A 13,703-nucleotide genomic window follows, 5' to 3' on the forward strand; every position below is an offset into this window, starting at 1 on the left:
AAAAAAAAAAAAAATAAAGGAACAGAACATCTCTGGATGAAGATTCAAGCATCTGCCAACAGTGGACGCCTCTAAGAAGGCAAAGAGAATAAAGAGACAGAGCCAGAGGAAACTAATTTTGAACTGTTCTCTTTCGGGCCTCTAAAATTTCTTTAAAAAATCACATTCACCATAGCATTAACTAATCAAATATTAATATATAGCACATGCATGTATATAAAATAGCAATAACTGTCTGGGTGCAGTGGCTCACTCCTGTCAACCCAGCACTTTGGGAGGCCAAGGGGGGAGGATCACTTGAGGTCACGAGTTTGAAACCAGCCTGGGCAACATGGCAAAACCCTGTCTCTACTAAAAATACAAAAATTAGCTGGGCATGGTGTTGCATGCCTGTAGTCCCAGCTACTTGGGAGGCTGAGGAAAGAAAATCCCTTGAATCTGGGAGGCGGAGGTTGCAGTAAGCTGAGATCACATCACTGCATTCCAGCCTGGGCAAGAGAGTGAGACTCTGTCTTAAAGGTAGTAATAATTAAAAGCAATAATTAATTAGACAAAGTAAAATAATTTTTATTTTTATTTTTATTTATTTATTTATTTATTTAGAGACGGAGTTTCGCTCTTGTTACTCAGGCTGGAGTGCAATGGCGCGACCTCGGCTCACCGCTACCTCCGCCTCCTGGGTTCAGGCAATTCTCCTGCCTCTGCCTCCTGAGTAGCTGGGATTACAGGCATGCGCCACCATGCCCAGCTAATTTTTGTATTTTTAGTAGAGACGAGGTTTCACCATGTTGACCAGGATGGTCTCGAGCTCTTGACCTCGTGATCCACCCGTGTCGGGCTCCCAAAGTGCTGGGATTACAGGCGTGAGCCACCGCGCCCGGCCCCAGTAAAATAATTTTTAAAATTAAAAGCTGCTTCTCTGAAAAGACAAAGCTGACAGACTTTTTTTGGTTTATATATTTTTTTTTTATACAGACAGAGTCTTGCTATGTTGGTCAGGTATGTTGTCCAAGTCGGTCTTGAACTCCTGGCTTCAAGTAATCCTCCTGCTTTGGCCTCCCAAAGGCGAGGTTGCAGGTGTGAACCACTGTGCCAGGCCAAAACTAACAGACTCCTAACAAGACTGGTTTAAAAGAAAAAGAAAGCACAAACATCAGAAATAAAAAACTCACTGGGCATGATGGCTCATGCCTGTAATCCCAACACTTTGGGAGGCTGAGTTGGGCGAATCACCTGAGGTCAGGAGCTCAAGAACTGCCTGGCCAACATGGTAAAACCCTGTCTATACTAAACATAGAAAAAAAATTAGCCGGGCGTGGTGGCGCATGCCTGTAATATCAGCCACTCAGGAGGCTGAGACACTGGGAGGTGGGGGTTGCAGTCAGCCAAGATCACACCACTGTACTCCAGTCTGGGCGACACAGTGAGACTCTGTCTCAGAAAACAAAAGAGAAATAAAAAAGTCAAATCTACAAATCATGTAGGAAGTAAAAAGAGACCCTTACACAAAACTTTATACCATTAACTTTGCCAATTTTTCTTTTTTTTCCTCTTTTTTAAAGAGACAGGGTCTCACTGTGCTGCCCAGACTGCAGTACAGTGGTGCTATACCACACAACAGCCCAGAACTCCTGGGCTCAAGCAACCCTCCTGCCTCATCCCCCTGTAGAGCTGGAACTACAGGCATGTGCCCTCTTGGCCAGCAACTTTGATTATAACTTATCAAAACTAACTTGAGAAGACTTTAACCATTAAAGAAATTGAACCACAACTTTATAATCTACCTAGAGACACACACATGGCTGTGAAGGGGAGGCGAGGCCAAAGGCGGGTCATTCATGAATGGGTAGCCCAAGAGTATTTGCATTCTGCTAGTCAGGAGCCAGGGCAGAGGAAAACAATAATCAAAGCAACAAAGTCTTGAATCAGATGAAAACAGATGGACACTAGAAAGCCCAGTGGGGGTAGGCCTTGGAGAGGAAAGAGAGGAGAAAATGCTCTCAGCTTTGGGGCTTGCGGGGGATATAGGGAGTGTTAGCTTTGATTTTCTCCCAGAAGCATGAAGGTCAATAGCTGAGATGAGTAGGGAGTGGGTAAAGAGGGTACAGGTAGTCTAAGAAGAAAGGAAAAAGAAGGGTTCCTGCCAAGGGGTCTGGGGGGGTACTTAAAGAAGCCAGAAAAATGTACTAGATGCCCATCTATGGTTTGGAGTCATGAAGTCATTAAGAGGAAGCAGTAAACTGAGGCAAGTGATTGTCTCCAGGAATATTCTGCCACATGGAGGGAAGAGATAGGGCTAGACCAGCATAGCCAAAAATATTCAGGGGATTTGCCTGAGAATCACAGTGCCAAGTCAGAGAACTCAGGCTCCTAGGAGTGAGGTCAGGGAGATCTGATGAATGGAACAGAAATGGAATCCATGGACTGATTGATAGGGATGGATGAGGTCAAGGAACTGTGGCAAGTCTGGCACAGTGGCTCATACCTGTAATCCCAGCACTTTGGGAAGCCAAGGAAGGTGGATCATTTGAGACCAGGAGTTCAAGACCAGCCTGGCCATCATGGCGAAACCCTGTCTCTACTGAAAATACAAAAACCAGCCAGGTATGGTGGCACATGCCTATAGTCCCAGGTACTCGGGAGGCTGAGGCATAAGAATCACTTGAACCCAGGAGATAGAGGCTGCGGTGAGTCAAGATCACACCATTGCACTCCAGCCTGGGTGACAGAGCAAGACTCAGTCTCAAAAAAAAAAAAAAAAAAAAAAAAAAACAAAAAAACACCAAAAAAAAAAAAAAAAAAGAAAAGAATGAAAATTGAGCCACTGCAACTAACATTTCAAAATCTGCAAGAGTAAACAGAGGTTTCATAGCACATATCAGAGCAAAATAATGAAAACTGATGGGTAAGTACCCAAAGTAAGAAGGCAGAAGAGGATCCCCAAAGGAAGAAGAGAAATAGAGACTTATGGTAGACATCACACAAGAAAGACAGAATCACAAAGGTCCAGTGGCTCCTTGCAGGCCACCTGCCATCAGCAAGAGTACAAAAAGCAGGCCGAGCTGAGCAGGGTTCAAATTCCCACAGATCTCCAACCACGGTCAGACAGGAATGCAACTCCTCTAAGCAGCTGGCCCTCAAGCTCAGACACCACAGACCCATTAGGCAGCTTTCAGAAGAGGTCTAGAAAGCAGAACTCCTCCAGCACCTACATGCATCCCATCTCACTGTGGCATCTCTAGCCCTCTCCAAAGGACAAGAAACTTACTGACCACCACCTGGAACTCAAGACACTGGTGTCTGCCATCACCACCTTAAATAATTAAAAGAGAACAGAACATGGGTGGGCGCAATGCCTCATGCTTGTAATCCTGGCACTTTGGGAGGCCAAGGCTCGTGGATCACCTGAGGTCAGGAGTTTGAGACCAGCCTGGCCAACATGGTGAAACCCCATCTGCATGAAAAATACAAAAATTAGTTGGGGCCGGGTGCGGTGGCTCACGCCTGTAATGCCAGCACTTTGGGAGGCCGAGGTGGGTGGATCACGACGTCAAGAGATCGAGACCATCCTGGTCAACACGGTGAAACCCCGTCTCTACTAAAACTACAAAAAAATTAGCTGGGCATGGTGGTGCATGCCNAAAAAAAAAAAAAAAAATTAGCCGGGTATGTTGGCGCATGCCTATAGTCCCAGCTATTCAGGAGACTGAGGCATGAGAATCTCTTGAACCCAGGAAGCAAGGTTGCAGTGAGCTGAGATTGTGCCACTGCACTCCCGCCTGGGCACAGAGCAAGACTCTGTCTTGAAAAAAAAAATATATATATATGGCAAGGGAAGACAGTCAAGCAACTGAACTGCAAAGATAGATAATGATCAAGATGAAAGTCTGAATGAAGATTTCTTAGGTTTCCAGGCATGACAATGTCTAGGACACCATGCTAGGATGGTCAGCCTTGGAAGAAGAGGTCTCCAGAGAAATCTCCAATGTGCAACTGTTAGGCAGGGTGTTAAGAGAAATTCCCACCAATACTCTATAACTGCTGATAACAGAATGCTCATCTAGAAGACACCAATTCAGTTCCACTTCCCCTCTGGATGCAGAAAGCTGCAGGAGAGCAGTGCACTGACCCTAAGGATGAACCAGAGCAGGACGATTGATAAAATCCTATCTCTGGGCCATAGGAGAGGTGAAGTGACCAGGCTGCCAGAGGGAACTATACAACCAAGTCCAACACGCCCCTCTAAGGGGAAGGAGGAACACACTTACTGTTTCACTTTTGGCAGAGGAAACAAAGGGGAAGGATGCCATAAAAGTGATTAGGAAAAAACAGCTGAACTTTAAACAAATTGTGAAAGGTTGAGAGTGGCAAGTGTGGGAGTCTAATCCCTGGAAAGCCCCAAAAGGAATGTTCCCACTCATTCCCAGGAAACCTGTGCCCAAGTCTCCAGGCTAATCTATTAGCTGAGAGGAAGGGACACACCTCTCTCCTTGCCCTGAAGAAAGGCACGTGCCACACACAGGCCAAGACCAGCACAAGACATGGGGCCAGTCAGACCTCTGCAGATACAAGGCAGAGTCTAGTTGCCACCTGGCAGAGGCAGGATCGCCAGGAAAGGCCCTGAGCACAGGGCTGTCCAAAGTCAGGCTAGATGGGGGAACTGAGAAGGTGCCACCATTGGAGACCTATGCCAAGGAGGAAGTAGAGAGAGATCACTCTCGGGCCCACACAAGCACAAGAAAGCCACACACAGTGCTAGAGACAGCCCAGCTGACGCCCACTGGACTGACTTGGCCTCCCAGGTGCATAACAAGAAACACCCTTAGCCCGGTGCTCTCTGCATACTGTCTGGCACTTGACCAAACAGAATAAGAGAAACAGAAAGCAAGAACCAGTAAAGTTTGAGGAAAAAATAATAATACCAATTCTGACAAACTCTTCCAGAAAGAAGAAACAGAAACACATTCCAACTCATTTTATGAGGCCCCGAAGGCCAACTGTAAGACAAGAAGCCTACAGACAGATAGCCTTCATGAGCAGAGATGCAAAAATAATTATCATAATTCTGGCAAATCAATCCAGCAACACATAAAAAAGATGTCCACAGAAAGAACAAGAATGTTCATAGCAGCTTTTTTTCAAAATCGTCCAAATGTGGGAGCAACACAAACATCCATCAATTAATTGGTGAATGCATAAATTGGTGTATCTGTACAATTACTCAATAATAAAGAGAAACAAACTACTGATGCACGCAATATTTTGGATAACTCTCAAAAACGTTATGCAAGTTACAGAAGTTTATGCGACACTCTGGAAAAAGCAAAACTAGGAACAAAAATCAGGTCAGGCCGGGCGTGGTGGCTCACTCCTATAACCCCAGCACTTTGGGAGGCTGAGGTGGGCGGATCACAAGGTCAAGAGATTGAGACCATCCTGGCCAACATGGTGAAACCCCATCTCTACTAAAAATACAAAAATTAGCTGGGCGTGGTGGCACACGCCTCTAGTACCAGCAACTTGGGAGACTGAGGCAGGAGAATCACTTGAACCCTGGAGGTGGACACTGCACTGAGCCGAGATCATGCCACTGCACTCCAGCCTGGTAACAGGGCAAACTCCAACTCAAAAACAAAAAAAAAAGAAAAAAATCAGGTCAGTGGTTACCAGAGGTTAGGGCAGGAGAAGGGAGGTGACTACCAAGAAAAACAAGGGACGTTTATGGGGCGATGCAAACATTCTGGAGCTTGTGGTAGTGAATATTTTTTAAGCAAGAAAAGGATGAATCTTAATGGAAGGTAAATTACATATCGTTTTTTTAAAGGCCAGCTCCAACAAAGAGGCCGACCTACAAAAGCAACAGATAGTCTGAGCCCACAAACACAGGCCAACACCGCACCTCTGCTATTCCCAAGGTCACTGTTTCTGGTGAGGAGAGAAAGCTCATTTGACAGACTATCCATTACCAAGACAAGCTGGGGTCTGGAAAATGACATCCTCCCCCAAACCAGGCAAGACAACTGCAGGGAACCATAGGCACTTCCGCTGGTCTCTGAAGCAAGGCAAACAGCAGCACCCTGTTCCCAAGGGCAGGGGCAGGCTAAAATACAAGAGCAGGGCTGGCATCGGAAGAGATCATAAAGTTCAGGAAGGAAAAAACAAAAAAAAGAAACACAAAAAGGAAAGAAAATGGTATTGGTAAAACACATACACACACACACACACACACACACACACACACACACACACACACATCTGCCTTTCTAGAGTTTATATTCTAATGAAGAAGAAAGCAAACCAAATGAATAAGTAAAATACATAGTATGTTAGAAAAAAGTGCTGGGAGAGAAGTACACCAGGAAAGGGAGAAGGCAGGAGGGGCCGAGTGAGAAACTAATTCTGACAATGAGACCCCAAGGATAGAAACTGGCCCTGGAGATGGGGGCTGCCTTCAAGGCATCATGGTTTGGCAGCTGCTGGCGGGCACCAGGCTAACAGCTGGGGCCAGGAAAGATGAAGACCCACACCAGGCAGCAGGGACACGCTCTTCAGACTGTCACCAGGACCCCCCAAGGCAGTCCCACAGGAGAAAACAGAGCAGCAGGGAATACGCACGCTTCCTGGCTGCACAGAGCAAGGTATCAGAAGAAAGAGAAGAGCTCAGAAAATAATTAGGCGCTTGAAAGTAGAAATCAAAGGGCACAGAAGAGCCCTGGAATGTAGGGCCTCAAATAGGTGCAAGAGCCAACTCCTTCCAGATCCCAATTAGTACATCCGAAAGCCTTCCAGAACAAGGGCCCACAAAAGCTCAATCAGGTCAAAGATGAGAGTAAGGGTGCGGCCTTCCCAGTCAAGCCTGCTGGCAGCACTGTGGCCTCCACAAGGCTGAGACGCACAAATAAGTAAAAGGGAAAGCGAGGCTTGAGAGCTGCATCGGGTCAAGAATTGCCTGCATGTGGAATTGCTGAGAACTAAACACATGAAAAGTGTACTCCCTTTTCAAGAAACGGCACCACCAAAGAAATCCTAAGCTCAATGCCAAAAGTCACCTTTCAGGGCCACACAGCTTGCTGGGTGAATTGTGCCCAGACAAGGAGGGCAGGTGTCCTGCCACCTACTGCAGTGTGGCCAGGGAAGCCCAGGAAGAATATCCCAGGACACATAGGCTAGAATGTGGTCCAGGAGGGAATGCCCCCTGAAGCAAAAGCAAATCCATTTCTTTCACTGCCAGTTAGCCCTATAACCTGGGGTGGGGAGAGCCAACGCCCTGCGCTGCCTGTGTGGGCAGCCACTCACCACCGGCTGGTCAAGGCTGCCATGCCTCTCCTCCTTCTCCACAGTCCTGCGGCAGTCTGGGCACACCCATAGTGGCAGGTGCAGCACGCTGTTGCCCTTGGGAGCCATGGAAAGGGCCAATTTGCTCGCAGTCTTAATTCCGCTCTCTAAGAATGAGGAGTCTTTACGTTCACTTCTGCACAGAAGACAATAATCCCCAGCGGGGTAGGGTGGTGTCCTATGATTCATGCCAAAACTAAAAGGAGTCTGGAATAGAAAAAAAAAAAAAAAATCTATTTTCAAAACCTGATCCACAAAGCCAAGAATATTAAAATATATGTACAGTTCTAAAACTAAAATACATGTGTATGTTTATATACAGAAATATAAAATAGGAAACGTATTGAATAAAAGTAAACCTAATGTTCTAGAAATTCATACTACTTCAAATAAAATAGTGCCATAAAGAAAATCTTATCTGAGTTAGAAAACTGTCCAATTAACCCCTTCACCTTGACTTCTGGATTACTTACCCACGCGCCACATGCTAGAAATTGTTAGTCTGAATTTTCAGATTGTTTACCACCAATAAGTCTGAAACCACTATTCTAGAGGCATCGGCACACCAGGGCTCAGACCTAAAATGGCAATTCTGGCTTAAATTTGTCTGCAGATCCAAACCATCTCTGAGGTGGGCTGTCCAAATTCCAGATTCAAGATAAACAGGGAGCTGATGGCAGCTGCACATCCAAGGCCCAGCCTCCCTTCCAGGCCCAGCAATAATGATGCTGAGCTTATTCTCCTATCACCTGATGTAAATAAACATCTGCATTTTCAAACAGGTCCTACAATGTCGGGCAAGGGAAAGAGGCCTCAGAGGTAGGAGGAAAAGGCAAGATTATTATACCTTAGAACCTCTCAAAAGATAACCACCCACTCTATCAAAATAAATAAATAAATAAAATTTAGCCTTTAAAACACAAATAAAGAAAAAGAAACTGAAGGCTGGGCACAATGGCTCACGCCTGTGATCCCAGCCTTCAGTTGAGAGGCAGAAGCAGGAGGATCACTTGAGCTCAGCAGTTTGAGGCCAGCCTGGGTAACATAGCAAGACTTCGCCTCTACAAAAAAATCCAAGTATTAGGCAGGCACAGTGGTGCACATCTGTAGTACCAGCTACTAGGGAGGCTGAGGTGACAGGATTGCTAAAACCCAGCAAGTTGAGGCTGTAGTGAGCTGCGATCATGTCACTGCACTCTAGCGTGGGTGCACTCTAGCCTCATAAAAAAAAAAAAGAAAATTTCAACCTGGCCAACATGGTGAAACCCTGTCTTTGTTAAAAATATAAAATTAACCAGGTATGGTAGCGTGCACCTGTAATCCTAGCTACTCAGGAGGCTGAGGCAGGAGAATCACTTGAACCCGGGAGGTGGAGGTTGCAGTGAGCCGAGACTGTGCCACTGCACTCAAGCCTGGGCAATAGAACAAGACTCAGTCTCAAAAACAAGGGGAGGGGAGGGGAGGAGAGGCAAGGGGAGGGGAGGGGAGGGGAGGGGAAACTGAGACTTACAGGCCTGGAAATGGGGGTAAAGTCCCAAGGCCATCAAATTGGGGGCAGGGGGACAGACAAGATTTTAACCCACATCAACCCAATCCTAAGACGGGCCTTTCACACAGCACTGCCTCTGCACCTTAGGAGGAAGGCCCTTTCGAGCCTTGAGGAGAGGCTGAAGAGATGCACTCCCAGGCAACAGGGCAGAGGGAAGACTGGCCTGGCCTTCCAGAGGCAGACAAAACCAGAGCACACAGTGGGGTGGAGGTGAGAGAACCCCCACTGGTCTCTCCTGCCACGTGGGCGTGCCCTTGCTGCAGGACATGCCAGATGGAAGACAGAGGACCCAGGTGAGGCTGTTCTGGCTTTTCAGTCTCCATCTCCACCCAGAGGCTTCTCCAGGGCCTGGCTGGGCCAGTCCCATAGCTCTTACCACAGCCTCGAGCTCTCTCCCCATCCTACCACCAACATTCAAACGGGCTGAGTATGCATGGCAGACTGGCCCCACAATGACCACTGAGGACTCCAATTTGGACCCCAGGCTCCATTCTTAGAGTTCCCACTGACCAGCAGGAAACACATACTTAAACAAGGGGCTGAATGTATAAATGAATGAATTAGTGATTGGAAGAATGAATAACACCAGTAAGACTCAAAAGATGTTTATATATATTCTCCCGTTTTTCCATAAACCAGCAATCAAAACTGCTGACTCCTGTTACATCCACAGGGTTCTGATTTTCCTGAACCCAGCTCAGCAGCCATCCTGAGCTGAATGTTTGGGACACAGGGACAGAGAACTGATTCTTACCTCCTGCATTGTCCTAGAAAAGTGCCAGACTCCTCAAACCCCTGAGAACCATGAGAATCCATGTATTTTTCCATACCAACATATCCCAAAAGCCTAAATTATGACAATTAAAAAAAAAAAAAGGCACACTGATTTACCCCTATACAAAGCCATCTCTTTTCCTTAGGTCTTAGCTCACATGGCTAAGAGAACAGTCACATCCATCAGACCTTTCTGGCCTGCTCTTTTAATCACAGAATGAGATGCTGGGCTCTACGGACCCAAAGGTCTCCAAGCCTGAAATCCTAATGTAAGAGCCAGAAATGACTTGAGAACGCCCTGTTCACCTCCCATACATTCACCAGTCATCTGGGATTCACTGAGCCCACTACATGCCCAGGGACTGGTCCAGGCACTGGAGTACAATGGTAAAGAAAACTATCAAACTCGCCGGGCGCGGTGGCTCACGCCTGTAATCCCAGCACTTTGGGAGGCCGAGGCGGGTGGATCACGAGGTCAAGAGATCGAGACCATCCTGGTCAAAATGGTGAAACCCCGTCTCTACTAAANTTAGTTGGGCGTGATGTCAGGTGCCAGAAATCCCAGCTACCTGGGAGTCTGAGGCAGGAGAATCGCTTGAACCCAGGAGGCAGAGGTTGCAGTGAGCCGAGATTGTACCACTGCACCCCAACCTGAGTGACAGAATGGGACTCTGCTCTGTCTCAAAAAAAAAAAAAAAAAAAAAAAAAAAAAAAAAAAAAAAAAAAAAAAAAAAAAAAAAAAAAAAAAAAAAAGAAAACTATCAAAGTCAAAGGCAATAAATAAATAAGACAAATACATGAAAAAATAGAACATTAAATAATATTAACTAATTAAACAGTGATAAGGAGAAAAACATAACAGCAAAGAGTATCTGTGCCCTTTAATCTGGTGGCCAGTGAGGGGTTCCTTGAGGAGACCCCTGAAGCTGGTATGGGGCTTGCAAGAGCAGGAGAGATGGGGGGAGAGCCACTCAAGTCAAGGAGTGACTCTGAGGCTGTGTGCAGAGACAGATGGGATGGGAGAAAGGGAAGAAACGACTATCTGCAATTTAGGAGCCAAATGGCAGCAGCTCGGACCAGGGCTACAGGAAGGGAAGCGGACAAGGCTGTGAAGGAGCGAGCTGAGGTGTGAGAGGAGGAGAAGAGCCAGGGGTAAACATGAAGTGTCAAGTGCTGGGTATTTTTTCATTCCTTCAGTATCTGAGCTTAGTTGTGGGCCGTGGTAGGGTTGTTTGGAAAAAGTCTGGTCCTTTCAGAGCTTGTCTGTAAGCTCTGTAAGATGGCATCAGAGTGCCTTTCCTCTTCCTTGCAAATGAGACAATACCCTCCTGCACAACCCAGGGTTCTGCAGGTTAAGATTTTCCCACAATGGTTGGTGGGAACACACCTGCTCCCGTCCCTGTGTGAGCTCCAAGACTTGTCCACTCCTCACCTCCAGGGTGCTAGCCCAGGCACAGAGAGCTTCCCCACATGCACATGCTTCTGCACCCTCAGCTGGGCTTCAGGAGAACCCTATGCAGAGCTCTTTCCCCTCTTTGCGGCTGTCTCCTCTGTGGCCTGCAAATTTACTTTGGCCTCCGCAAAGTCTCATCTCGGCCTCCTCAATCAAGGAGACCCCCAGGCTTGGTTTAGGCAGCTCTCCAAGCCCTAGCCTTCAGACTCTCTCCAGGCAGGAAGTCTGGGCAAGGCTGGGGCTCACTGCGGTTATTCTCTTTCTCTCAGGGATCACTGTTCTGCCTACCTGTAATCCAATGTTGGAAAATCACTATTTGGTACATTTTGTCCTTTGTTTCATTGTTTGAGGTAGGAAGATAAATCCAGTTCTAGTTACCACCTCTCGCTTTAAAGCAGAAGTCTAGTTATGTTGATATTTTAAAAAAATAAATGCACCAGTCTGGGCGCAGTGGCTCACGCCTGTAATCCCAACACTTTGGGAGGCCAAGGTGCATGAATCACAAGGTCAGGAGATCAAGACCATCCTGACTAACACGGTGAAACCCTGTCTCCACTAAAAATAGAAAAAATTAGCCAGGTGTGGTGGCAGGCGCCTACAGTCCCAGCTACTTGGGAGGCTGAGTCAGAAGAATCGCTTGAACCTGGGAGGCGGAGGTTGCATAAGTGAAGATCGCACCATTGCACTCCAGCCTCGGCGACAGAGCAACAAGACTCCGTCTCAAATGAATGAATGAATGAATTAATGAATGAACGAACCAGAATGAACCTACACTAGTATCACCCCCCCAATCCTACGTACACATAGATAAAATATGTAAATATATAAAATATGTGTGTGTATATATATATATCCATGTAAAGAACCAAGATAGCCCAGAAATTTTTGCATAGGAGAATATGGACATATGGCTAAGAGAGCAGTATTGCTGAAAACACTCTGGGAGCACCACTAACAGCCGAGTTCTCCATCTATGATATATTTTACCTTTTCTGACAACTGATTTCCTACCCTCCAGTGATTGTGGCCTGCGTGCATGGGGATGGGAGGTGTGTGTGTGTCATAAAAGACACTACTAAATCATAATAGCATTTGTTTTCCTGCTAGGCCTATATTCCAGTTTTGAAAGTAGGTTCCAAAATGAAATTCCAAATTAAACATGAAAACTCAGACTTACTAAAAATATTTTACAGATAAATTTCTTATAAATATGAAGAAAAAAGGGCATTTTAGGGCACAAAAACAGTAAAAGCAACAACCTCTCTCAAATAACAATAGCACAACCAAGATCAGCCCACCCCACAAAGGCTAAAGCAGGAAGCACACAAAACAAAGGCCCCGTGCTAGTGACACTGCCACCTCCTGCCGCCCGGCCTTCAGGGCTGTCTGCTCCCCACATGTCCTCTATCTCCTGTCAGAACTCCCTCACACTGCACCTATGACCAGAACCTTCTCTGCCTTAAACACTTCAATTATTCCCGCTGCCTGAAAAGATCAAGTCCTCAGCAAAGAATCAAGCAGGACACATCAGGCCCTTGGTGAGTGTGTTCCTGCAAAATCACCCACTTGAAACTCCTTACAGTTCCACACTCTCGCCCTATCCAACTATGTGGCTTTATCTCTTCCCGCCTTCATTCCTGCCACTTGCTTCCCTAAAACACCCATCTCCCCGCCCTTCCTTTACCAGACAACTGTGAAGCATCCCTTCAAACCCCACTATGGTATCTTTTTTTTTCTGTGAATTTGGCTCCCCACTCCTCAAACAATACATGTCACGCTGATTACTACAACTCCTACAGCACTTCTACACTTTCTACAGACTATCATATATTCATTATCCTACAAAATTATCTTTCACATGTCCATCTTCCCACCAGACACTCAACATTTTGAGTGTCCATAATGCACCCAGCATCCAGTAGGTGCACAGTAAATGCTAAGGGAAATGAAATAACTAGTCCACATCAATAATTCATACTTGGTCTTGCCTACCTCAACCACAGTTATCTGCATTTTTATACATGACCTTTTATTAGCTACCTGCACTAAAGTCCAGGGAACACTGTAATGTGTAGTCACTAAAATAACTGTGCCCTTTTTCCTTCCTTTCCTGAACTCAGCTTTACTAAATCATATTCAGCTTCTTTGAGCAAAAGGCATTGCCTGGAGAGCAATTACTAACATTAATATGTAAGCTTCCTTCTCAGTGGTTACAAAGAGATTCATAACAATCATATAATGAGTTAGGCACAAGATTACCTCAAGTATTTAAGGCTCTGTGATAAACAATTTCTGTAATCTTACAGAGTAAATATTCAGCAATTTACAATTTCAAGGCTATTCCATGGAAGCTCAATAAAATTCAACAATTATTGATTCTACATTATTATAGCATCCTTTTAAATAGCTAATATGAAAGCTAGTTTTCCTTAGGGCTTACCTTTTTTTTTTTTAAGAATGGGCTCTGAAGGATTTACTTTTAATTTCGGTTTATACATTAGGAAAAACAGAAAAGCGGCTGGGCGCAGTGGCTCAAGCCTGTAATCCCAGCACTTTGGGAGGCCGAGGCGGGTGGATCACGAGGTCAAGAGA

The 13,703-nt window shown here is 45.9% G+C and overlaps 1 protein-coding gene across 4 annotated transcripts in view; it reads right to left on the reverse strand.

Annotated features, from left to right (window-relative positions):
* The window catches only part of FAM193A (family with sequence similarity 193 member A), a 204,461-nt gene that overhangs the window by 122,915 nt on the left and 67,843 nt on the right, over window positions 1-13,703 (reverse strand). For all 4 annotated transcript variants that reach the window (XM_017514331.2, XM_017514334.2, XM_017514333.2 and 1 more), the window contains exon 2: window positions 7,297-7,542. In XM_017514331.2, the coding sequence (XP_017369820.1) occupies window positions 7,297-7,542 (246 nt within the window). The remainder of the gene's footprint in view (window positions 1-7,296; window positions 7,543-13,703) is intronic.

Source organism: Cebus imitator, unplaced genomic scaffold (assembly GCF_001604975.1).
Source record: "Cebus imitator isolate Cc_AM_T3 unplaced genomic scaffold, Cebus_imitator-1.0 Scaffold522, whole genome shotgun sequence".
NCBI classification, from domain to species: domain Eukaryota; kingdom Metazoa; phylum Chordata; class Mammalia; order Primates; family Cebidae; genus Cebus; species Cebus imitator.